The following is a 25799-nucleotide window of genomic DNA, read 5'->3' as shown; positions in this document are numbered from 1 at the left end:
GGACATAGACATTAGTGGAACAGAGCTGAGAAGCCAGAAACAGACCCATGCTCAAATGGCCAATTGGTTTTTGGCAAAGTTGCCAAGAAAATTCAATGGGAAAATATAGCCTTCAATAGTCCATTCTGTATGGGGGAAAGAATGACTTTGACTCTTACCACACACCATAAACAAAATATTTCAAAATGAATCATAATAGACTTAAATGTGAGAGCTAAACGATAAAAAGTTCCAAAAATTATACAGGGGAAAATCACCATGACCCTGGATTTGGCAAATACTTTTTAACACCACACATACACAAAGCAAAAAGCAACATTTTTTTTTTAATTGGAGGTTATTAAAATTGAAAGTCTTGCTCATTGAAGAACTCTATTAATAGAATTAAAAGATTAAAAAGGTAAAATACAGATTAAGAGATATTTGCAAAACATATATCTGAAAAAGGACCCTGACCATAATATACAAAAACTCTTCTAAGGAAATACAAGAAAAGCAACACAATTTTTTAAATGGCCAAAACAGTTAAACAGATATGTTAAAAAAGGACATGTTTGGGTGGCCAAGTAGCACATAAAAAGATGACCAACATTATTAGTCATTTGGAAAATTCAAATTAATCCACAGTAAGATGCCACTTTGTTCTGAAATGTACCCACAGGATTTTGACTTACAGAGGTAAGTGAAAGAAGAATTTATGACTCAAATTCTTGAGAAAAGAGGGCGTCGCCTGCTGCGCAGGGCCACGTGGAGCACAGGAGGCAGTCAGGAGGCAGAAGCAGGAGCAGAGAACACCTGGGCCACGGTCATCATGGGGTTCACGGTGATGGCAAGTCGGGACAGACTAGACAGTTTAGAATTGCACAGTTTGAATAATTTCAGTCAGTTCTGGACTCCAGGTGTAGTCTTGGCTCTGGAGGGATTTAGGGCAAGGAAGAGATTAGCTTGGTATGTGAGAGTCAGATAAAAGGGTTGTGGGGGGTATAGACTTGGGATTGTTTGGTTTGCATAAGAATGATGTGCTCCAGCTGAGCCTTCTGCCATCTCTGGGAACTGGCTAGCCCTGGGAGGGGCAGTCTCTCCCTGAGTCTATAAGGCTTCCAAATGCCAAATCATCAGTCTCACAGAAAATAAGAAAATGCAATTAATCTAATTGGCCTGTGATGAGCGGAGGCCCAACAGACAGATACAAAATCTGAGAAAACGTGGTCAGGACAGACTTCATATCTGTTAGAATGGCTTGAACTGAATAGACTAGCCATGCCAAGTACAAGAGTTTGGAACATCCAGAGCTCACACACAGGGCCGGGAAAGATGCTAAATGGTGCAACTACTCTGGGGAACAATTTGGTAATTTCTTTGAAAGTTAAGTATACACTCACTATACAACCCAGCAATTCCACTCCTAGGGATCTACCCAAGATACATAAATCTTGTCCACCCAAAGACTTGAACACCAATGTTCAGGGCAGCATTTTTTCAAAATACCCTTAAAGATGAAAAAACACAAAAGTCCATCAACCAGTGAATGGATTAAAAAATGTACCCACGCAGGGGCACAACTCAACAACAAGGGAATAAACTAGCAACTCCAGCAACACCAGTCTCACTGGAAAAGTCAAACACAAAAGACAACACACTGTATGATTCCATCTACATGACATCTAGAAAACGCGAGAATGTAGTGACAGGAAGCACATCACTGGTGTCCAGGGTCAAGGGCAGGAACTGATGGCCAAGAGCGTGGGAGCTCTTGGGGCAGCAATGGACATGTCCTAAAACTCATTAAACTGCACACTTGAAATCAGCGTTTAATTGCATGTAAATAATTTCTCAATAAAACTATCAAAATACTACGAGATATTATTTTTCACATATCAGATTAGAAAAATTCCATGTTTCTTTAAGCAGACTGTATTGGTTCATCTGTGAAGAAATATGCAGCCTCTGGGGCTGATGTTAAGAGTACAAAACAGGACAGAAATTTGGCAATTCCTGGTCAAGTCGCATACTCATGCACCCTGTGTCCTGGTATCCCCACTTCTAAGAAGACACAGAGTAACACGTGCAGAGAGCTGCACTCAGCAACACTGCTATGCTGCCCTTGGATTTGGTATATGAACTGCCAGGTCAGCCTCTTTGGCAGATAAGAGATTTGCTGCTCCAAAAGTCTGACTACATCAACTGCACAGCTAATAAAAAAAAAAAAAAAGAAAGAAAAATAATATAGAGCAAAAGAGTAAAACAGTACAAATATCCTTCGGCAGCATCTGGTTGAAGAACTACAGAGCATCCCTGAAGTGAATGCTGTTTAGATATTTTTGAAAAAAATGAAGAAAATCTCTACAAACTAATTTGGAGTAATCTCCATGATTTATTATTAAGAAAAATGCCACAATGTGGAAGTGTGCATATGATAGTCTATCTTTTATCTAAGAAAGAGAAAGAATTGATTTACTTATTCTCAGGCATGCACACATATAGGCATATGTGCCTACATTTGCAAAAAGAAACACAGGAAAGACTTGCTAGAAGCTAATGAAAATGGATAAATAGAGGCTGGGGAGAAGTGGGATAGGGGGAAGGAAAGGGACTAAGAATTTTCTGAGTATACTTGTTATGACTCTTAAACCAGGTAAGTTATTTTGCAAAAATGCTAGTAAGCCAAAAAGGGAAAACACACTAAAATTGAACATAGATAGAAGTAAATAAACCTATGAGCATATAAAACTGGCAATGGATAAAAACAAATTTTCAAGTAAGTTTGGACACAGTGCTTTGACTATACAACCCTAGTGTGAGTGATATTTTCTAGTTACAAAAAAAATTGTAAAGAAATTTAAAACAAAAATCATACTCAGTGAATTTATTTTTAGTGGTAATGCTGATATTATAATTTTGAAACTTTTATGTATATTTTAGGATAAATCAAGTAAATAAATATGTCAATGTTGAAGAAAACAAGACTTTTGATATATAAGAAGATACATAAATAAAAATATTTTGTTAAATATGAAATAGAAGTATATGTGTATGCGTCTCTCAGATATGTGATAGTCTAGCTTAATTCAGGAGTCTAGAAATAAAAATCGACTCTAAATATTTTCTCAGAGAATCACATAAAGCTGTATGAAAGTCAGAGATTTCAAAAGATAACAAATATAAAAACACACTCCTCTTCTCATTCCATTAAAATGTATACCAAATTCATCCTTTTGTATATCAGATTTTTATAATTACCAAATACATGCTCATTGTAAAATACTCCAAAGATATAGAACTAATACAATGTGACTATTTCCCCTTCCCTACTATTAAGTTCATTCCCATAAAAAAGTAATGTTGCTGGTATCTTGACAAATCTTTCTGCACACAATAATCACAATTTTAAAAGAACAGTGAGGGGGCCGAGCCCGTGGCGCACTTGGTAGAGTGCGGCGCTGGGAGCGCTGCGACGCTCCCGCCGCGGGTTCGGATCCTATATAGGACTGGCCGGTGCACTCACTGGCTGAGTGCCGGTCACGAAAAGGACAAAAAAAAAAAAAAAAGAAACAAAAGAACAGTGAGGAAACTCCGTTAGAGTTACCATGAATGCCACATCCAGCTTACACTTCTGCAACGTCTCCCCGTTGGCTCTGAAGTCCGCCCGGAGCCCGGGCGCCGATAAGCTCCTGGCTTTGCATCTTCAGAGGAACGCAGTCTCGCCCACTGTTGTCACTTGCCCTCCCTTTGTGTCTTCAAAAGGAGACCATGTGTCGTCAGACCTCACATCTTCTGCAACTCTGGTTCCACATTTATCTCATGAAGAGCACTGAAAACAAAACTGTGTAAAGACTCCCCCATTAAGTGTGTTTTCCACTTCTTCATTAATGAAATATCTGGCATACTAGTGTCTGGTACTGGACTCCGGGGAAAAGGAGCCACAGGCGCTGCAGAGGCACCACCTGGAGCAGCCCTGCGTGCCTGAACAAAGACTGAGCTGGGAGCAGAGGGCCCAGGTGAGGCACAAGAAAGGACCACTGCTGCACAGCGCTGGGACCCTAGGCATTGACAAAGGGCAGGGGCCTGGCCAGCTTTCGTCATACAGGCCCAGCCAGGGGACAAGCTCAGGAAAATCAGGCCAATGCTGTGCCTAATCAGCGGGCTGTGTGACACAGAAGTCACAGTGGACTTCAGTCCAGGCCTGGCTGACACAGGGAATGGTGACATCTGGATTTGGGCTGCCTGACCCTGAAGTTTCCTGTCTGTTCCCAGCTGATTCAGGCCCTGGGCCCCAGGCCCCAAAACACTCCTGCTCAATGAGCATCGAACAAGCCTGAAGCTCATTTGCACCCACTCGTACAGGCTGCCGAAGTTGAAGTGCTGCCCCTCCAAAAGACACCGATATTTCCACTATTATCAAATCTTAAATTACTGAAATGAAGCTCTAAAGCTGAATTTCAGAACCAGAAAGAACCCAGAAAGAAGATAGTTGGGATTATAGAAAATCCAAGTAAGAGATATTTTGGTGGTGATTATAGGCATTTTTTTTTCATTCCACATAAGTTGGAGCAATTAAAGCCACTTTAGGGATAAACTTAGGATAATACTTGTTTTCAAAATACATTCTTTCTTATGTAGTCAGATGCTTAATCAAAAGAGAATGATTATGTCAAGTTGTTGCTCAGAAAAACAAAATAAAAACAGGGCCTGGAATAAACTACAAGAAATTTTATTAGACCACCTAACAGGAGGAGCGATAGCTGTGGGTGACTCTTCAGAGCCCTGTCCCCAAAGACCTGCACCTCTGGGCATTCTAGGGAAGTCCAACACACTCACACACACACACACACACACACACATGCAAATACCACGTACACAGCAAAAATGATACTATCAAAAAGAACTTGAGGTGAATTTTTTGGATCAACAGATTAACAGATTGGAGACAAATTAAACAAAACTCAAATACATGGTCTAATTTAAGTAAAAGCAATACATTCCAATTAAGAGAAACTTTGGGAAGCTCACCACACTCCAGAGGACACGTGTCCCTCTGGGCATCATTCCTAGCCCCGGACCTGGCTGTCGTCACATGAGAAGTCTCAGTCGGCAGTAATGGGAGGCTGAGTTTGTTGCATTGCTCTGGCCTCATGTCCTCCTCGCTGGAGAAGAGGCAGAGGACGGGAAGTCACAGGAGGAGATTGGCCCTGTGTCTGCTGAGCAGACACTGTGACCATTTGGCAAATGTCAGGAGAGGTTGTCAGCAACCTTGGAGAACAAGTCTTCTGCAAAGATCTTCCCCAGTATTCATGGTGGGATGTGGTAGCTTCAGCAACCAGAGCAGAATATCTCCACTAGGCTTTCACTGCTCTTGAGGATTGGTACGTAGACACTTGGAACGCTCATAAACACGACAAAGAACGCTGCGGTCTTTGCAGTATCAGATTTCTAAAGGAGCCCTAAAAGATGGAAAAGCTGCCTTCATCCAGCAAGTGGCTGTAGGGACAGGTGTTTGCAGGAGCCAGGGTCACCCATAGGTGTGCAGTAGGGATGGCCAGCACAGCAGCATTGGCCGCACCAAGTGTGCACACTCTGGGACATCCTGCACAGGGCGTTCCAGTGGGACTCGAAGTGAACACATCACTTGTCGCGTTCCACCATGTCTGCAGGCTTTGAGAACTGACCTCTCATTTACAAGAAACACACAGAAAAGAGAAAGTCAGACAAATGCAGAAAGCTGGCCTTGATTTTTCTCAGCATCTCTTTTTTTAAAGTTTATTTATTTATTAATATTATTCTTTTACATTCTATGATGTTGTTGCGGAGCGGGGGGAGGGGGAGGGGGAAGGAAATAGGGTAGGAGAAGGGGGAAAGAGGGGTAGGGTTGAGGCCTGTGGCACCCCTGTCATTCCTACAGGAGAGACCAGGGGGCTTCCAGTGGTGTCTCTGTCATTGAGGGCTGAGTGCAGATGTCAGGGGGGTGTGACTAAAGCCCTCATCCCCCACCACCCCAGCTCAGGAGCCTGGAGCTCTTCCTGCAGTGGCTTGGTGGTCATCGCTGGGCTGGTTGCAGGTGTCAAGGGGGGCATGGCTGAGGCCCCCAGCCCTCCCTCCTCCTTGGATTGGTAGCCCAGGGGAATTCTGGTCCTTCTAGGTGTTATAGATGCTCTTTGGTGATGAGAAACCTTTACTAGTTAATATCAAACTTCATCTCTGGTCTGTGGGTATTTTGTTTTTTCTTCCAGTTCTGTGTTGAATTATTTGCTGTTCCCAACACTTAAACTCTGCATTGGAACTAATTTTTTGTCCTTTGCTTACTTCTAAAATGGGGCAACTTCCTGTGGAGACCAGTACTTGAGCTGTGTGTTTGAGCTAAATTGCTCCTTTGCTGCTGATTCCCTAGGGAAGGTTTTTTGTGCAGCTTAGGTTTTAATGGTTGACTTTATACAATGGCTCTCGAGATCCAGTGCACCTGGGTTGTGTAAAAACTCTGGTCTGGGCCTGAGTCTTCTCAGCAAACTGCACCCCATGCAATTCTATATTCCTGACCAGTCTCCACTGAGTGGTCCTGTGCTGATTGGGGTGCAGGTCAGCTGTCCTTGCTGTGCTGCAGTGTTTTTCCCGTGGGCCCATCTTCCCCACTGGCTGCACTCCAAACACTTCTCATGGAGCAGACCATGCCTGGTCCCTTGTGATGACTCACTGGCCTCTGAGTGGCTCCTTGTTTCAGTTTTTGTGGGTCCACGGGAATCCTATTAGTGGTCTTGCTGGCCTGGGGGCCACCAAGCTACTTTTATCCCCTGCCGCCTTCGAGCAGCTCTATCCCAAAGGGCACAGCTGTGGCTTTTGCCAGCTCCTGCTCCATGCGCTCAGCAGCTCCAGGCTGGAAGTGGCTGGAGCTTAAAACGGTCAGAGCAGTTCTTTCTTTCTTTCATCATGGCTTCTCCTACCTTCTTGCACTCCATAGGTCACTCCTCCTCTTCCCGAGCTCTAGCTGCTCCAGCTTGGCTGTCATTGTTTTTTAATAGTTGTGAATTGGCGAATTTGTGGAAGAGAGTGACACTGGGGACTGTCCATTCCACCATTTTGACGAGAAGCCACCTTGTCTCAGCATCTTTAGCATGATTAGAAAAAACAAGAGTCAGGGCAGTGCTGTGGGTGAACAGAGGGTGGAGGACTGAGCCCTCAACTGCAGCCCTTGTGCTGTGACTGGTCATGGTTCAGAACCACAGCAACGGAGGCTCCAGGATCCACGGGGCAGTGCAAGAGAGGACAGCACATGAGCTGGGGCTGTGGACCCTGTGGCGATGACCGCATTGTGGTCCCAAGAAACTCCACTGAGTCCTTGCCTTTCAAAACTGGAAGCCAGTCATTAGCGCCAACTGATTAGGTCAATAAAGGAAGTGGTAAGATTGTTACCTGAGCTATGCAAGTGAGTGTAAAAAAAAATCAAAATAGTTGCATACAACTGCCTGTAAGGATTGTGGGCCTAGGGTGCAGAATGTAGAGCAGGAAACTGTGACTTTCATTAAGCTTTTCAGAACCATTTATCCATCTTTAACATTTTTCTATGTATATGCATTACTTTTAATTTTACTATATGTACGTACGAAGAGTTTTGTAAATATTGCAGTAGTTATTTTGTGTCCCTCCCCCTCTCCTTTTTTCTTCCTTTCTTCTCAGAGCTTGGGGAGAGGGTGGGCACAGCATCCCCTTTATCCACCCCACATATACCAGGATCCAGTCTCCCACAAAGCCAGGTGACCTTTAAACCATTCTAAGACTGAGAAGCCCTTCCTTTCCTCTGCCCGGTAGTGTTCCATTATACGGACAGGTCGTAGGTTGCTCTCTCGCCCTCACACTGATGGACATGGGGACCTGTCCACTCTGCTACTGTGAATGATGCTGCGGCAAAGGGAACTTGAAGCAGGCTGCCCAGTGGAAGCAGCCACGTGCAAAAGAGCACCAAAGGGACAGGCTTCGTGCCGGGAGAGGAAACGTTCTTGCTAGACTGCAGCAGCGTCGTGCAACTCTAAATGTACCAAACACTGTGGAATCGAATACTTTTCTGTTATGTAAAAAACGCTCATATTTCAACAAATCTGCTTTTAAAAAGTAAGTCGAATCAGTTCACTCCCTGCTGAAAGCCCTTCCACGGCTCTTCTCCATAGCATTCGACTCAACACCCTGCACTGGCCGTGCCTTTCCTGTCCAGCCTGATCTGCCCTGTTGGCCCCTCGGTGCCCTTCTCCTGCCCTCCTTGGGCCAGCCTGACCTACGATTCTTCCCTCCCTACAATACACCCATCTTCCCATAACCAAGTTCCATGCTTTTTTATTTATTTATTTATTTATTTATTTATTTTGTCCTTTTTGCAACCGGTAAGGGGAACGTAACCCTTGGCTGGGTGTCGCCCGCACCACGCTCAGCCAGTGAGCCCACCGGCCAGTCCTATACAGGACCCGAACCCGCAGTGGGAGCGCCACTGTGCTCCCAGCGCCGCACTCTCCCGAGTGAGCCACGGGGCCGGCCCCAAGTTCCATGCTTTTAACTCTGTCACCTGTCTCCCTGAATGTCCATCTTCTGAAAGTCTCACTTTTGACAAACATTCATTTATTTTGTGTTTCTTTACTTTCTTCAATTGGAATCCTTATTGAGATGATTGTAGACCCACATGCATCTGTAAGAGGTCTCACATGCCCCTTGCCCAGTGTCCCCTGATGATAGCATTTTAGAAACCTATAGTACAGCATCACAGCAGGGACACTCACGTCGCCACCAGCCACCACCCATGAGAATCAGAGAACTTGCTCACTCCCAGGGAGGTCCTCGCCTTCTCACTGCCCAGGAAAACCTGTTGCAGACTTCACCAGCTTTACTGGCACTCGTGTGTGTGTGTGTGTGTGTGTGTGTGTGTGTGTTTATACAGTCTCATCACACGTGTAGGTCCGTGTCTTCAGCGCAGCCAAGACCCTGTACCTCTCCACTCAACAAGCCCCTCCTGGTGCCCCCCACAAAGGCACCCCCTTCCTCTTGCTGACCCCAGCTCTCCTGCCTTCTCCCCACCCCAGCAACTACCAAACTGTTCTTCATTTCTAAAATTTCATCATTTCAAAAGTGTCCTGTAAGTAGAACCGTAACAGTATGAAACCTTTTGGGATTGGCTTTTTTGATCAGTGTAACTCTCTTGAGGGTCATCCACGTTGCTGTGTGTGTCAGTAGCCATTGCTCCTTACTGCTGAGCGGCAGCCTACGGTATGTGTAACAGTGTGTTTAACCATTCTCCCACTGGAGGACCTCTGGACTGATTTCAGTCTATTATCAGTAAAGCTGCTATGACATTGGCACACAAGTCTTATGTGAACGTGAGTTTCTGTGTCTCTGGGATCAATGTCCAAGAATGCAGTAGCTAGCTCATATGGAAATGGCATCTTTAATTTTGTGAGAAATGGTTTTCCAGGGTGATTGTGCCATTTTGTGTTCCCACCAGCAATGTACAAATGACCTGTTTCCTGCATTCTCATCAGCATTGGGTAATGTCACTATTTTTATTTTGGCCATTCTGATAGATGTGAATATCTCACTGTGGTTTTAATTCGCTTTTCTTTGGTGGTTAAAGATGTTCAACATCTCTTTTCGTGTTTTTTTTTACCATCTGTATATTCTCTTCAGTGAAATGTGTTTTCATGGCTTTTCCTGAAATTCTTATTGGATTGTGTTTTGGGTTTACTGTTGAGTTTTGAGTGTTTTTCTAAATACTGGTCCTTTTTCAGATCTCTGGTTTGCAAATATTTTCTCTCAATCCACAACATATCTTTTTTTTTTTTTTTTTTTTTCTCTCTTAACAGGGTCTTTCACAGAGCAAAAGTTTTAAATTTGGAGGAAGTCCAGTTAATCAAAATTTCACATTCATTGATTGTGCTTTTGGTATCTAAGAATTCTTTGCTTAGACCTAGGTTTTAAAAATGTTCTATTTTTAAAATTTTGTAGTTTGTAATTTAAGTCTTTGATCCATTTGCAGTTAATTTTTATATCAAGTGTGAGGCTTAGATTGAGATATATATATACATATATATATTTTTTTTTTTTTTCTTGATGGTTGTCCACTTGCTGCAGCTCCATTTGCTGAAAGGCTAACTTTTTTCCATTGAATTGCTTTTGCACCTTTTTGAAAACAGAAATCAGGCCTATTTGTGTGGGTGCACTTCTGGGTCCTCTGTTCTGTCACATTGATCTGTGCTTATCCCTCCACCAGCCACACTCTCTTGGTTTCTGATAGCCACATAATGTCTTGAAATTGGGTAGACTGATTACTCCTACTTTATTCCTCTTTTTCAAAATTGTTTTAGGTACTGTAAGGCCCATACCTTCTCATATAAATTTTAGAATAAGCTTGTGTATGTCCACAAAAACATTGCTGGGATCTGATTTGATTTTTAAATTCGATATTTATAACTCTTTCCCACTCTGAATTTTTTTACTAAACCTATCATCTAAGTTCAGTTTACTTTGTTAAAGTTTCCTTTTTCCCAAATGTCAACATGCATCCATTCATTCACTCAGCTAACTGCATTAAGCACCTGCTATGTGCTGGGAACCATGCAGGTCATTTGGGATGAAAAAATAAAAATGCATCCTCACTTTCCTCATGGAACACAAGTTTTGGAGCTGATTTCTAACTCAGGAATTTATTTTTAAAACTAAATTTTATTTTAAATGTACTATCTATGGAGCCATAAAATTGAACATCCAAAATCAATCCTGCTTTGTACTGAGGAGACACGATTGGTTACATTGGGTGTGGTCCACCAGGATCAGGAATAGAGAAGCCCCCCAGTGGGGCTGGGAGTTGGGGGTTTGTAAGCACAAGTCCCCATCATTTTTCTTTCTCCTCTTTAACACTCTACTGTGCTTTTTAGATGTAAAATTGAAAAACCAAAAGTGGTGACCATTCATTTATGCATACACTCGTTTAATCAATGTTTGTTTAATGCCAACAACGCTAGACCAACCAGGCATAGAGTCAGGGGCTGGGACTGAGGTTGGGGAACCATCACACCATGAAACCACAGCTATGGTGGCAGCTGCCACAGGCCTCAAGGAGGCTGCTGGCAGCCTGTGCTGACCTCCAAGAGGAAGAGTAAATGAGAACCCTGGGCAAAGCGACTTGCAGGTGAAGCAACCTGGAGAAGTCTGATGTGGGAGGCTGGGCAAGTGGCCAGGGAGCCACTGGAGAGAGCAAGGGGTGGCAACACCAAGGCTGCAGGAAAGCAGGCTCTGACGGGCTCTGGGCCTGGGCTGTGTCAGTGCCCAGGAAACAGCACCCTCCTCCCTACCCAGATGTGAACTGGTCAAAGAGTAGAATAAAATCCAGAGACCTTGTAGAGACCTTGTAACCACTGATGGAGGCCTGGCCCTGAGGCCTCTCCCATTGTGCGAGGGCTTTAAGCAGATTTGCATTTGCAAAGATCCAGATCCTTCTGGCTGCAGTGAAGAGAACAGAACAGGGCAGACTGGGTTGTGTCTGGAAGAAGTTTAGGGGTCACTAGGGCCTACTTCTCCTGTGGGTGCGAGAGGAGGCATTCAGGGTGGAGGCCTGCCGGGAGCCGGGCAGCCAGCTGAGCAGGGAACCAGCCCTCCTCCCTGTGCCTCTCCTCTCTTCTCCTTTCCATGCTGCACTTGCACTTCTCCTGAGCCTTCCCCCCTCTTTCTGTCTCCCCACAACCCCTCTCTCTCTTCTTTACCTGAATGTTCAAAAACATGTTCACTGTGATATAAAGGGAATGCAGAATTACATGCAAAAGCATGTGCTCCACATAGAGGTGTGCAGTGACCCGTGTGCAGCCACCTTGAGAGAGCCCCCCTGCGTGCATGCCCTGAGCAGGGCATAGCCAGGCCCTGCCTTCCCGCAAAGGGAGGTGGCAGGTGGAAGGTGCAGGGGTCGTGGGCAGCATCCTGCCAGGATGCCTGTCTCCCTGCCATGTTTTGGACAATGGCACAAAGACTTATACACAAATGGCAATCAGCTTAAAGGTTCAACTGCACATCCAAAACATCTTTTATTTTTTTAAGGATGGGGGAATGGAAAGAAGAGAAGAGAGATGACAAATAAAAATGTTTAAGAAGGTGAGTGTTCTAAAAAAATTACGTACCTCACGGCCAGGAGCCCATTGTACTTCAGTGCTATGACCCTTCTTTTAAAGGCTAGTACTTACTTTTAATTTTGATTTTTAAAACATAAAATATTTCACACAACTGAAAAGGACACATTAATACAGTCCCATGTAACCATCATTCCAAGTTAATAACCATTCACATTTTGTAACATTTGCTTCAGATATATTTCCAGAAATAAAATATAGAGCTGAAGTCCCCCATTCCTATTCCCCCTCTTCAAGGGTATTTGGAGGCTGAAATGGAGACTTTCCTTCCTAAGTTGTGGTTGAAGCCCCTCCCCTGCCCCGTGCCATAAAATCTGGGTTTTTTAATTCCGCCATCAGCACCCACTTTGCACATCCACCCGCACCCCAACTTTACACCACCAGCACTTATGCAGTTGCTACAGGTGGATGACCTCACTCACTCGCACCCCTGGGAGCATCCCGGTCCATGAAGGCGCCACTAATCCTTTAACCAGGCCTCGGTGCTCACGCTTTAGGAGGTCTCCAGTCTCGCTGTGCTGCAAACACCGTCCCCAGGGCGGCCTAGCCCTCCTGTCCTGAGCACCTACGTGGTGTTTCCTCTGCAGTGGTCAGTGAGGCAAAGGATCGCTGGGTGAGTAGCAGCCTGAACCTCCTCCTCTCTCACATGTTGCCAAATGCCTCCCTCACGTGCCTGTAGCAATTTACATTGGCACAGCAGTGAGGGCTCCTGCCTGCACAGCCTGGGCCTTGCCGGGCGTCATCCGGTGGGTGTGAAGTGGCCTCTGTGTGTGGGATCTTCCCCTCGCTAGTGACCCGGGGCCTCTTTGGCTTGTCCTCTGTGGGGAGGGTCTGTGCATAGCCCTGACCTACTTTCCACCGGGTGCCTCCTCTTCACCTACCGACAGAATTCTTCCTGATTCTGTACAGCAGTCCTTGTCACTTATACGTGCTGCTAACATCTTCTCCTCGGTCCCTGTCAGTGGTTTATGTTCTGTCCAACTGAACACACGTTTCGTTACTTTTCACGCAATCGAGGTCATCCACGTTTTATTTCTGCATCCTCTGTTAAGTTTAAAAAGAAAAAAAATATCCTCCCCTTCCCCTGCCTGTGCCATTCCGGCTGTGTGAGAGTGTGCGGGAGAGTTAGGGAGGAGAGGGGTTAGTGTGTGCCACCACGTGCCACCAAGCCAATGCTGGGCGCGGCGGGCGAGCCGTTTGGGGGGCGAAATGACACTAAATGCGGCCCGAGACAAACGCTCTTCAGGGCCTCGCTTGTATGATGAAGTCACTGTAAAAGAAGCCGAGGAAAGCTTCCCTCTCCTCCAGCGTCTTCCTGCCAGCCCGGAGTCCTGCCTGCTCGCACGGGACGCAGTGGGCCCTGCGGTGCCCGCAGGCTTCTGGGCGCGCGCCCAGCCCTGCCCACCGCGGCAGCACTCGGAGAGTCTGGTGGGTAAACGGAGGCATGCAGGGGCCCGAGCCCCTGCCGGACGGGCCGAGGTCCTTCCAAAGACTGTCTTCCAGGGACACTTGAAAGGCCTAACAAACCGTGCGTGTGAAGGGGACGGCCGAGGACAGTCACACGTGTCATCTTCACACAGTCGCCTGAGGAAGAACTAAGGCGGTCACGTTTTCGCTGAGCCAGAAACGGTCCCCGATTCCTCAAAGGAGCTCAGGCCTGTCCACTTCCGAGGGCTGTCCCCCGTCCTGCCTCTCGCGGCTGTCCCCGGCTCCCCTCGCCCCGCCGGTGGGACGCACGGACGCCTCGCCGCGGGGGCTGCGGACCTGGGCAGGGAGATGGGCGAACTGGCGGGGGTGCGGGGCGAAGGGAGCGGAGGGAACGAGCGAGGGGCCGAAGGAGGAGGCGCCCGGGCAGGGAGGCTGCGGGATGCGCGGGAGAGAGAGTTCGGGAAGCACGTCGGAGGCGGGCACCTGTGTTAGCAGCCAGGAGAATGCGCGGTAATTCGGACGTACAGAGAAGACAGCTCAGTGAAGACACCTGGTCAACCGAACACGCGGTACTTGGAATGCTTTGAAAAAAAGAAAAGAAAAGTGCGCATTCGGCCCTGGCACCCAGGCGCCCAGAGCACCCTCGCCTCCGGTAGCAGCCACTCCGGGTCCCCTTCGGTGCGGGATCGCGCAGGCCTCGCCCCGGAGCTGGGCCCCGCTCACTGCTTGGGGACGGCAGCGGCCGGGCCGCGCTCAGCCTGGCGGGGCTGCTCCAGCGCCTGCTCTGCGGGCACCGGCTGGCACCGGAGGCGCATTGCAGAGCCGGGACCACGGGGCATCCCCAAATCGGTCAGACGTGGCGTGCTTAGTGCTGTGGACGAAGTTCGGCAGGTACGCAATTTGACTTCAATTGTGTACAATTTATAAAGATGTATTTGTCTAAAAAATAACACAAAGAAAGGAAACTAACTGCAAAGCCCCCTCCCCACCCCCTTTCTCTTTCCCTCTGTCTGTCCGTCCAGATACAAGCCCGGAGGCTCCGGAGCTGGAGGGGTCCTTCACTGTGACCCACCAGAAACGTGACTTCTCACGTCGAAACTGCTCACATTTCAAATACTCCACTAAAGGGAAACCATGCAAACTGTGTACGTTTAATCGTATTCGACCCCCCAAATTACACACCCCAAATGGTAGCGATTTTTTCACCAAACTCCTAAAAACTCCACTGAAAGCGAGAGTCATGAAACGGAATAAGAGGTAGTCATGGGGGGCTCGGGTCCTATTGAAGTGACCTGATACTGTTTTCCCGCCTCCCGAATTAAGCCGACGTGGGAGAGACAGGTCGCGCCAGGCGCAGGGGCGTCCGCCGCCCGTCGGTGGCGCCGGGACAGCGCCAGAGCCACCGCCGCCGGAGCCGACGCTGGCAGGCGCGGGCCATAGCGCCCCCTCGCCGCTCGCCCGCGTGACTTCGGGCCCGTGTCGCCTCCTGCGCCTCCTCCGCGGCCCGAAGAGCCCCAGGACGCGACCGTGTGTGCCTCGCGCCCGGGCCTGCCCAGCCAGACGCCTTCCCGAAGACCCCGGAGCCCAAGCCCGAGTGTCCGGCCCCGCTCCGCGCAGGAAAGCCCGCTCTGCTCGCTGACACGCGCACTTCCACTCCGACTCCTAAATGCGGCTGCCACGGCAGGGACCAGGAGGAGCGGGAGGCGGACCCAGTCCACCTGAAACTGCTCACTGCCGGGGGATCGCGCTCCCCAGGCTCTTCTGTGGGCTTCCCCGCGTGGCTGCACGAGCTGCTTCTTTCCAGCTAGGGTGGCAGCTGGACAGCCACAGAAGCAAGTGCCCGGGCACAGCCGGGCGCCTCCACGAGCCCAGCACCCCTTCTCGTCCTTGAGCAAAACTCCCAAGGCCCTACTCTCCAGGAGGGGCAGCTGCGAGGCCCGGACGCGACCCTCGGCTCCCGCCCGGCCCCCGCTAGCCGCTGGGACCCGCGACGTACTTCAAGCGCATCCCAGCCACCCTCGGAGCAGCCTAGCGGAGACACCGCGCCGAGCCTCGACACTTGCAGCCTGGTTTTTATTGATTTTTTAAAAAAATTTATTTAGACAAAGCCAACTTTAACCTAAGAAAAAAGAAAAGTGATTCTTTAAAAATCAGGGAGCTTTAAAGCGCAACGGAGCTTATATATCCCAATCACAATGAAGAGCGTAAGTTTTAATGTCCCTGCCTAGGCATTTTAATTTGCTACAGTCACTACCAATAAAAACGGCATGTAGTACAATTCGACTGTTTAATAGTGCAAGGTAGACGGTTTTTATTAGTAACAGGCAGCAGGATGGAAAATTTAGATTTCAGTGCAGGAGTCTAATTGCTTGGGGGGAAACGCACACAGGAAGGGACGGGGCCAGTCTTCGAAGTGAGCAGCACTGAGCTGGAGCGGGGAAGGGCAGGCGGCGGTCCGGAGGGGACCCTGGGCGAGGGACACCTCCACAGCCACGTGCCTTTGTCTGGTTATCTGTTTAAGGGATGTCAGCATCGACTGCAGACACAGCACACGCGCCTGCTGCAGACTGGGGATGCTTCTGTCATAAGCCACTGTTTCCTCCTCTGCCCCGGCAGAGCTCAGGTGCGGGGTGTGGAGGGGTGCGGGGGGTCAAGAGAGGAGGAGGGTGGGCGAGCCCCAGATGCTCCTGAAACCGCTGCAGGAAGAGGTCCTCGGAAATGGGGATCCTGGAGGCCAGCCATCTCTGCTGATCAAAATGACACCCGATGTTTTCACTTCAGCGGATCTGATGGGAAGCGAACCCGAAAGGCCGCCGTCCGATCTGCCGCTGTGCGTGTGTCACCCGGCGTGTGCGCATCTCATCTGCGGCCTCTTCCCGGAGGATTCCCTCCCGCGAACACCAACAATGTCACCGGTCCTGGCAAATGGCACGCTGTCTCTGCTCTCTCTTCACTTCTTTTCACTTCTCTCCCTTTCAACTCCATAATCATTGATTGACAATATTTGCCCTGCGCTGAATTAGGATGTCCCACCTGTGGTCGCAGCGTTGTTGAAACCCCCCTGCCGGGCCTTCGCATAGCCCCGAGTGTGGGAAGGGGTGTGTGCGTGCGCAGGGGACAGGCGGTTGTGGCGGGGGGGTGTGTTCAGGTGACAGGTAGGGGGATGTGTGGGTGTGGTCTGCAGGACGAGCTGGAGCGAGCAGTGTGGGCGAAGGGGTGGTGCTCTGCTGCTGGGTGAGGGGTGAGGGAGCTGGTGGGGTGGGGTAGCGGGTCCCGACCGCACCTACCGACAGTGACCGGACTGCCCGCCCAGAAGGTGTCCTTGTCAGGCCTGATACTGCAGCACTGCAGTTCGCAGCCGGTTCCCTGGGACCTGGGGAAAAACAAACACAGCTTGACTGCCATGAACGTTCCTACTGCGCCTAGGCAGACCGGCAGCCGGAGCCCGGCGCTCTTGGCGCCGCAGCCGCGCGGGAAGGAGAGGCCGCGGAGGCGCGCAGCGTCCTGACATGACCGAGGCCACACCGCGAGGGAGCTGCGGGCCTGAGCTCTGCCCTCCGCCCGAGCCCACAGCGCTCTACGCCTGCACCGCGGCCACCCGAGACGGCTCCGAGCAAGGAAGAGGCACCTGTTGGGCGGGCGCCCCCACCCGGGCCAGCACACGCCTCGCCCTCTTCGAGCCCCCTGAGCGCCACCCATTGGTGACCCTTCGGCCTGGTCACCAGACGCCCTCTCCCGCCGGCCCCAGGAGGCGGAGGGGTGGAGGAGTGTGCAAGTGGGGAGGGGAGGACAGTCCCCAGAGGCACCTCCCGAGCCGCACGTTACCTGAGCTGCCTGTCATGCAGACTGCGCCCGTGCCACCAGCCTGCTGCCCACGTGTCCCTTCCCGAGGTGGCAGCGAGGCTTAGTGTCGTGCCAGAGGCGGTTTGTGCGGTAACAGTCATCCTCCCGAGTGTTGAGTGTTTTGTCAACACAAATCCGAAAGAGTCAACTTATTGAGATAAAAATAAAACTCTTTTGGGGGGTGGCACCTTCCCAGGCGAAGCGCTGGCGGCACGTACTAACACGCCGAGAGGCGTCCCCAACAGTGAGAAGTCCTGACACCCAGAAGCTCGGGGTCTCCACAGGTTCAGGTGCAGAAAGCTCACCTCAGGGCCCTCCTGGCAGTTCGGAGCCGAGGCGCCCCGGATCCGGGTCCATGCTCGGCGGCGTGGGCAGCGAGGGGCAGGCGACCAGACGCGATGCCACGCGGGGAGCCTCAGGCCGCGAGGCAGAGCAGACGGAGGAAGGTGGAAGTGAGGCCGCGCACGCCACCCCAGGGAGGACCCAGGTTGCGAGTGCCACCACCACCCTCATCTCCCCGCAGCTCCCGGCCTGGACACTGGGGTCCGGCGGGCGGTCACCTAGACTGGACGCTTCGGGTTGGAAAGGAGCGGCCGTGGCCGTGCGTCCGAGTGGACCTGGCCTCGCCCGACTGCGGGCGGCCACTGCTCAGTCCGTGCGGGCCGAGCCGGGGGTGGGCACCGGCGGAATGGGGCGGGGTGGGGCCGGGCGGCTGAGAGTCCGTGCGAGTGAGTGGCAGGCGGCGCACGCCCCTGCGCGCCTCTCGGCTGGGCCAGGCTGCAGGGCCCCGCGGGCCGCGGGCTGGGGCCGGAGCTGCCGGAGCGGCGGCTGCGCCACAAAAGCCGGCGCGTCCCTCCCGCTCGCCCGCCCGCCTCCCTCCCTCGCTCCCTCCCGCCCTCCAGCTCCCCGCCCCTCCCCCGGCCGCGGCCTGGCGGCGGGAGCGGGCGGAGCAGGGGCGGGGCGGGCCCCCGAATATGCAGATGAGCTCGTGACGGACAGCTCGGCGTTCCAATGTCCCTCGGAAACTCGAGCGCTCCTTCCTCAACTCCTCACTCCCGGCTCCAGACTCCCCCAAAACCCGACCGCCGGCCTGGCGCGCGGCTGCGCCCACCGGCTCCGCGCCGCCGCCGCCGCCGCCGCCCCGCCGTTCCCCCGGGCCGGCCGGGCGTGGATGGAGGGCGCCGCGCTCCCTGCCCGCTGCTCGGCGTGACGCGGGCCCCGCGCCCACCATGTCCTACCCGCAGGGCTACCTGTACCAGGCGCCCGGCTCGCTGGCGCTCTACTCGTGCCCGGCCTACGGCGCGTCGGCGCTGGCGGCGCCGCGCAGCGAGGAGCTGGCGCGCTCGGCGTCGGGCTCGGCGTTCAGCCCGTACCCGGGCTCGGCGGCCTTCACGGCGCAGGCGGCCACCGGCTTCGGCAGCCCGCTGCAGTACTCGGCCGACGCCGCGGCCGGCTTCCCGTCCTACATGGTAACCGCGCGCGGGCGGGGGCGCGGGGAGCGTGGCGCGGGCGGCGGCTCCGGAGCAGGGGACCCGGGCGGTAGGCGGCGCGGGCGGCGGGGACGTCCCTGAGCCTGCGCCGGGACCCGTGCCGCGAGCCACTTCCCCTCGGGTCCCGGGATCTTTTTCTCTAAGAGCCTGTGAAGTGCGACTCCGCCGGGGCCAGAATCTGTCGTGGGTTGTCCCTGGCTCACGCCACGCAGCCCGGCGAGGGGTCCGGAGAGGGCCGGGGGCTCGCCGCGTTGGCGTGCGGCGCGAGGGTCGCGACCGCTGCGGCCTCCGGGGCGGCCGCCGGGCGCTCCCCATTTGCTCGCGGGTGTTGGGGGCGGCGGGGGTCACCGAGTCGGAGCAGCGAGCGGAGCATCCGGCTGACGCGCCCCGGTCTCGGCCTTCATCTGTGCGGCCGACCGTGCTTTCGGGTGACCGGCTCAGTGCCCTCAGAGTCCTGCGTGCCCAGAGCGGCTCCTGCTCCCGAGACCCGGCGTCGGCCGCTCGCCGGGCGGCTCCGCAGCTGGGCCTGGGCCGTGGCGAGCGCGCTTCTTTGCAGCTTCTGGCCATGACGGGGGTGGGGTGGGGGTCGCCGCTGCCCGCCCTGGGCGGAATTCCAAGGCAGGCCTCGGAGAAGGCTGCTAAATCTCGAATTTAAACGTTAAAGGAAGAATTAAAATGCTAATTAGCACGTATTTGAAGAATTCGAAACGGGACTGGCTTCTGAGTTGCAAATTGGATTTGCTGAGCTTCGGAGCCGTGAACGCCGAGTGGGGGCTCTGGGGTGTTTTTTTAACCATATGAGGGCGGGGCAGGGGGCAGGGGGCGGCGGCAGCGCTGGAAGCATCCAGAGAAATTTAGATGTCAGGAAACTACCTGCGGGCCTGCGTGTGCGCGGCTCGGGTGAGGGGAAATGGGTAATTTTACAAAGTAAACTAGCTCACGAGTGTGAGAATGAAACGACAGTACTTTTGAGCAGCAGCCGGCTTCGAATCGCCCGCCGCGTCTTTCCTGCTCTTTGGCTGCGGGAGCCGCGGCTCAAGCCCGGGAGACCCACAGTGGGAAGGGCGGCCGTGGGCGGGCCGAGGGGTCTCTCCGGGTGGACGCCTGTGCGTCCCCGCGCGCCCCACTCACGGGCTCTTGTCGGTTCCAGGGCGCGCCCTACGACGCTCACACGACCGGGATGACGGGCGCCATCAGCTACCACCCGTATGGCAGCGCGGCCTACCCGTACCAGCTCAACGACCCCGCGTACCGCAAGAACGCCACGAGGGACGCCACGGCCACGCTCAAGGCCTGGCTCAACGAGCACCGCAAGAACCCCTACCCCACCAAGGGCGAGAAGATCATGCTGGCCATCATCACCAAGATGACGCTCACGCAGGTCTCCACCTGGTTCGCCAACGCGCGCCGGCGCCTCAAGAAGGAGAACAAGGTGACGTGGGCCCCGAGAAACAAAAGCGAGGATGAGGACGAAGACGACGGGGACGCGGCGAGGAGCAAGGCCGAGAGTCCCGACAAGGCCCCGGAGGGCACCGAGACCTCGGCGGAGGACGAAGGTGAGCGGGCAGCGGCGGCGCGAGGTCTCCTCCGGGAGCGTTCTTCCCAGGCGGGGCGCAGAGCTCAGGGCCCAGCCGCCAGGCATCGCGCCGGGCCCGAGGGATTTGGCCAGGGGGTTCCTCGGGGCGCGTCCCTGGGAGGTCAGGCTCCCCGTGACACGTGGCCGGGGTTGGGCAAGGTCGGGGATCGCTCTGGGAGGGCGGATGGGGCTCCGGGTGCCCGCGCTGTCCCCGCGCTGTCCCCGCGGGCCACCGACCGTGCCTGCGCCCCCGCAGGGATCAGCCTGCACGTCGACTCGCTCACGGACCACTCGTGCTCGGCCGAGTCGGACGGAGAGAAGCTGCCGTGCCGCGCCGGGGACCCCCTGTGTGAATCGGGCTCAGAATGCAAGGACAAGTACGATGACCTGGAGGACGACGAAGACGATGAGGAGGAGGCCGAGCGGGGCCTGGCGCCACCCAAGCCTGTGACCTCGTCGCCGCTCACCGGCGTGGAGGCGCCTCTGCTGAGCCCCCCGCCCGAGGCCGCGCCCCGCGGTGGCGGCGGCGGCGGCAAGACACCCCTGGGCAGCCGGACGTCGCCAGGTGGGCCGCCGCCCGCCAACAAGCCCAAGCTGTGGTCGCTGGCCGAGATCGCCACGTCGGACCTCAAGCAGCCGAGCCTGGGCCCGGGCTGCGGGCCGCAGGGGCTGCCCGCGGCCGCCGCGCCTGCCTCCGCGGGGGCCCCGCCGGGCGGCTCGCCCTACCCCGCCTCGCCGCTGCTCGGCCGCCACCTCTACTACACGTCGCCCTTCTACGGCAACTACACAAACTACGGGAACTTGAACGCGGCGCTGCAGGGCCAGGGACTCCTGCGGTACAACTCGGCGGCCGCCGCCCCCGGCGACGCGCTGCACGCGGCGCCCAAAGCGGCCAGCGACGCGGGCAAGGCGGGGGCGCACCCGCTCGAGCCCCACTACCGGCCCCCCGGCGGCGGCTACGATCCCAAGAAAGGTAGGCGGCCCGCGGGGCTCTGGGAGGGACAGCCACCGCGCCTCTTGCTAGTTAGAGCTTCCGAGAAAGCCGGGGAAGGGGCTGGGGAGACCCAGGAGAGCTGGCACGGCAAACCCGCGCCAGGGACGGGAGTAAAGCAAAAGGACAGAGGAGCCACTCGTTTGACCCGGAGCTAGGAGGAGCAGACGGGGGCCGAGGGGTTGCCCAGCGGGCAGGTTAGACCGACCCCGCTTTGATTTTACTTTTTATTTAATTCGCCATGACTTTTACTAGCGTTATCATCATCGTGACTGTTTTAGTTTTGGCAAACACCAATCGCCACCGAATGCAAATCACAGCCCGTCTCCCGCTGACTGAGTTTAAGCTCCGGCGGCGTGTTTTGTTGGTTAAGTGGCCTCTCAGCTGAATCCTCCTTCCGCCTTTGGCTGGAAGGACACAAAACGCTCTCAGTTACCCTCAGAGGCCTTATTGCTTCAGATAGAACATGAGAACCTTTCCCCCCTTCGCTCTCCTTTTCTATACGAGCATGGCCTCTGTCGCTCATAATTCAGGCTACCTGAAAAAGCAGCTCAAGGGACAGAAAACCGAGACCTGGGGAACACAGCCAGAATTTGTCTCGGAGAGGGGCGGTGGAGACGCGCTTCTGGGCCGTGTGCCGTCTGCGTGGGTGCGGGGCTGCCTGCGGAGCCCGCCGGCTGTGGGGTCGGGTGCTGACCAACTGCCCCCTCTCCTGACAGATGCCGGCGAGGGCTGCACCGTGGTTGGCGGGGGCGTCCAGCCCTATCTATAGAAGGGCCGAGCCCAGCAGCGCAAGTAAGTGGCACCCGTGCTTCCCGACCGGCTCCCGGCGCTTGATGCGTTTTTCTTGCTGCTTGTCATGCGCTGGACGATAGAGTATCGCAGTCTTCTCTGGTTTTTTTTCTTTTAGAGGGGAGAGTATTTCTGTTTTATAGATTTCCTCTTTTTCACTCAAGTTCTGCTTTGGAGAATTACTCCTTTAAGTGAAACATACATATTATACTGCTACTGTTGTTTTTGCTTTGAAAAAAATAGATTGTTAAAATCTGGGCGTTTGCATGCGATGTAGAACCATTTTTACCACGGTAGATATGTAGTAGACATTTGCTGCCATATCCTGAAACTTCGGATATCAAAAACCTTTATAGATGATGTTTGCAGAGTAACACAAGAAGCCCTAGACTTTCATCACGCCCCCCTCCCCCGCGCCCCCCATCCAAATGGACTAGACAGGACCCTGCAGCTTTGGCTCACAGCAGAATCTCAAAAGTACGTTACTTTACAACTAGGCAAAATTCTTAATCGCAGATCTTGAAGATGGGAAAGAGGCAGAACCATTTCAGATGGACTCATTTTTATAGTGTGATGGTGTTGGTGTAGAAATGAAGGATTTGGGATGATTTGGTTTTTTCCTTGGTCCACAGGTAGGTGTCACAATTGCTTTGGAAAATAAATAAATAAATAAAAAACTCAGCAGGCCATTCTCCCTTCCCAAGCTCATAAATACACAGATACAAAAACAGATTTCTAAATCCGGACCACATCTCGTGCCACTGTAAAAGAGAAGGACCCACACAGCACTGTCAACCCACAGACTAAGGACTGGAACAGACTGTTGTTGGACATATGTGAATTTGTTGGCATAGTGATAGCTTCCTTGATGTATGTGTGACTTTTGAAAACAATCTGTTTTTTCTCAGGATATCTTGAATTGATCACTTCATTGCCACGGTATATATTCTATAGGTGTGATAGGATTTACTGTAAAATTTATTTGTAAAAGATGTACACAGTAGAAATAAAACGTGATTGAAGAACTTGAGTACTTCAGAAGTGGAAACAAATTTGATATTTATTTTTATAATGATATAAAGCTTCTAGTAATTTATGCAAGTTGTATTGCAATGGAATCTAAACTTTTGTAAATAAATTCTGCCTGGTTTTTATTTGAACATTGCTGGTTATACAATCTTTGTTGGTTGTTCAACACCAATTCTTTACTAATTTATATCTTAAATTGTAAATAAAAACAGACTAGTCTACAATAATATGGTGTTTGGGGCTCATTTTTCCTAGAAGAGTGATTTGGGTATGGAGCCCTCGTGATGTAACCTTTAGGTGATCTGACCTCACCTTTTTAACAAAAAGCTGTGTGAAGTAAACTCCTCTTTCTCACACTCATTAAAAAAGACAGTGGAACAGAAGTGCACAGTAGAGAGATACATATGGTTCAAGATTATTTATATAGAAATGTATTGCAAGAAAATTAAGATTTTTGTGCTCTGAATATATGCAAATTACCTGTTAGTGTAAATTTTAAAAACTCGGCAAAATAAAATGGTCTGACACCCCTACGCATTTTATATTTATTTCTCATTCTGGCTTATTGAACCTCAGTAAACGGTACTGGAAAATTGTAATAGTATTGACAATGGAGAGTTACAGTAAATTACTGATGGAAATAATTGGTTTTATAAAGCCTGAATTATCCAAATTGTCATAGATTATTTAGATTTATTGAATGATTTCTTAACTGTCCTTTTCATATAACTCACACTAAACTCAAGGTAAGGATCTGGGCAAAGGGATTTAGTTTCCTTTCAGTGGCTCTCACCCTTACCCTGGGGGAGAAGAAAAGTTTAAACAACCTTAGACTATTGCCTCTTTATTGTGTTACTCACTTTCTAATTATAGGACAAGTCTAAAATTTGTAGTCAAGTAACATATTCCCTTTGATTAGTATCATAAAAGCAGCATACTGTCACTTTAATTTCGACAAAATTATATGGATATCCACATAATATAATTTCAGAGAAGAAATGAACAATCATTTATTTCCTCTCCAAAGATAAATTGAGTGAATATAACTTACGGTTATAAAACAAGAATAATAGCTTCTTAGATTGCCCTTTAATCAATCATACACTTATTTTTCAAGAGGTTCATCTATTTTATTCCATGATTAATAATGTTGCAGCATGAGAGCATTATTGGATCCCAGCGGGGGAGGTCTCCAATGCTTTTAGCTGCTTTGGAATGGTCAGTTGGGGTTCATTACGGGCTGATATTGAACAATTTATAAAATCTTGTCTAAACATCTGCCAGCTCCGATAGGCCGATGTGTCTGAGGATGGGAAATTGCTGGACCAGTTGATATTGACAAACGGATCTCTCTCCAGTGGCTTTTTGTGCCATAGAAATTAGTGGCCTCTTGCTGGGGTCTTGTTAGAAAGGGTATTTGAAAGTAATCTTAGACACTTGAGGCAAAGCCAGGGGACTGTTAACTGGACACAGGGCCATGCCAATGGGGAGGAGCAATCGTGGTTTCACTGCGGAGAAGAGAAGCAGATCAAGCTTTCGGTTTTCTATTACTTCTTATGCATTTTATTGGTTTTAAATACATGCGCATTTGGAGGTCAGACAGAAAGTCACTCTCTGGGGTGGAGAACTGTTTTTCTCTCTTTTCTGCCTCCCTTAGTAATAGATATGGAAATCTACTGATTGAGCTGAGCTATCTACTGGCAAGAGGGAAGATTTTTCACTTGGGAAGCCTTGCCACTCTGGCAGTGTCTGGAAGCAAACACATGAGCGGTCTGGGGAAGTAAAGCTGAGCTTTGACTGTGTTTGCTTCTTTTGCTTTTAGACAAAAAAATCTTCATAGAATTTCCATAAAGGTAATGATTTTCCCCTTCAAGAGCATTTTAGATTGCAATATGAGGGTGTTAAGTAATGTACTTTTATAAATATTAGCCACATTTCCTAAATCAGCAGGGAACAAAATGTACATGGCACTATCTCTGTTGTATGTAAAAGCGAACCTTGAGTATTTTGAAGACCAGTGAAACGTATGCAAGTTCACAATATTTAACAAAGTAAACACTGAAAGACCTTACAATCTAATGCAGGTACAACATTTAAGGCAATATGTCTCTTAAAGAAGTGTGGAATGTGAGAGTAGAACACGCAAGCAAAAACTGATCTTTGTGCATATGATCAGAGATTGAAGCCTGAGTAAAGGCTGCCTCCCTTTGGAACAGGGAAGATTGTTTTACCGGGACATGCGACACACACACACACACACACACACACACACACACATGCACGCACGCACGCACACACACACACACGCACACACACACACGCACACACACACACGCACACGCGCACACACACACACGTCCCTCAGACCCACATTCTCTGGGACAACATGCAGTTTTCAAATGGTGAAAACTCAAAGCAGCTCAGGAGATTAGCGGAGGCTAAGGAAGCTTCTTTGATGTTTATATGCCCAACAAATTATCAAAGATTTCCATAACTTACCCACCTTG

At 51.2% G+C, this 25799-nt stretch overlaps 1 protein-coding gene across 1 annotated transcript; it reads left to right on the top strand.

Annotated features, from left to right (window-relative positions):
* Positions 1 to 18643: 18643 nt before the first annotated feature.
* Positions 18644 to 23300, top strand: IRX2 (iroquois homeobox 2). The gene is made up of 4 exons (XM_063087327.1): positions 18644 to 18883; positions 20055 to 20460; positions 20737 to 21453; positions 22191 to 23300. Exons 1-4 carry the CDS (start codon positions 18644 to 18646, stop codon positions 22241 to 22243), a joined length of 1416 nt encoding a protein of 471 aa, XP_062943397.1. The 3' UTR covers positions 22244 to 23300.
* Positions 23301 to 25799: the final 2499 nt, after the last annotated feature.

This window comes from Cynocephalus volans, chromosome 2 (assembly GCF_027409185.1).
Source record: "Cynocephalus volans isolate mCynVol1 chromosome 2, mCynVol1.pri, whole genome shotgun sequence".
Taxonomy (NCBI): Eukaryota; Metazoa; Chordata; class Mammalia; order Dermoptera; family Cynocephalidae; genus Cynocephalus; species Cynocephalus volans.
This window is presented reverse-complemented; position numbering and strand designations above follow the sequence as displayed.

Coding starts and splice junctions, on each gene's coding strand:
- IRX2 (XM_063087327.1), top strand. CDS start 18,644: ATGTCCTACCCGCAGGGCTACCTGTACCAGGCGCCCGGCTCGCTGGCG. Junction 20,461..20,736: donor GACCTCGGCGGAGGACGAAG/GTGAGCGGGCAG, acceptor GCGCCCCCGCAG/GGATCAGCCTGCACGTCGAC. Junction 21,454..22,190: donor CGGCTACGATCCCAAGAAAG/GTAGGCGGCCCG, acceptor CTCTCCTGACAG/ATGCCGGCGAGGGCTGCACC.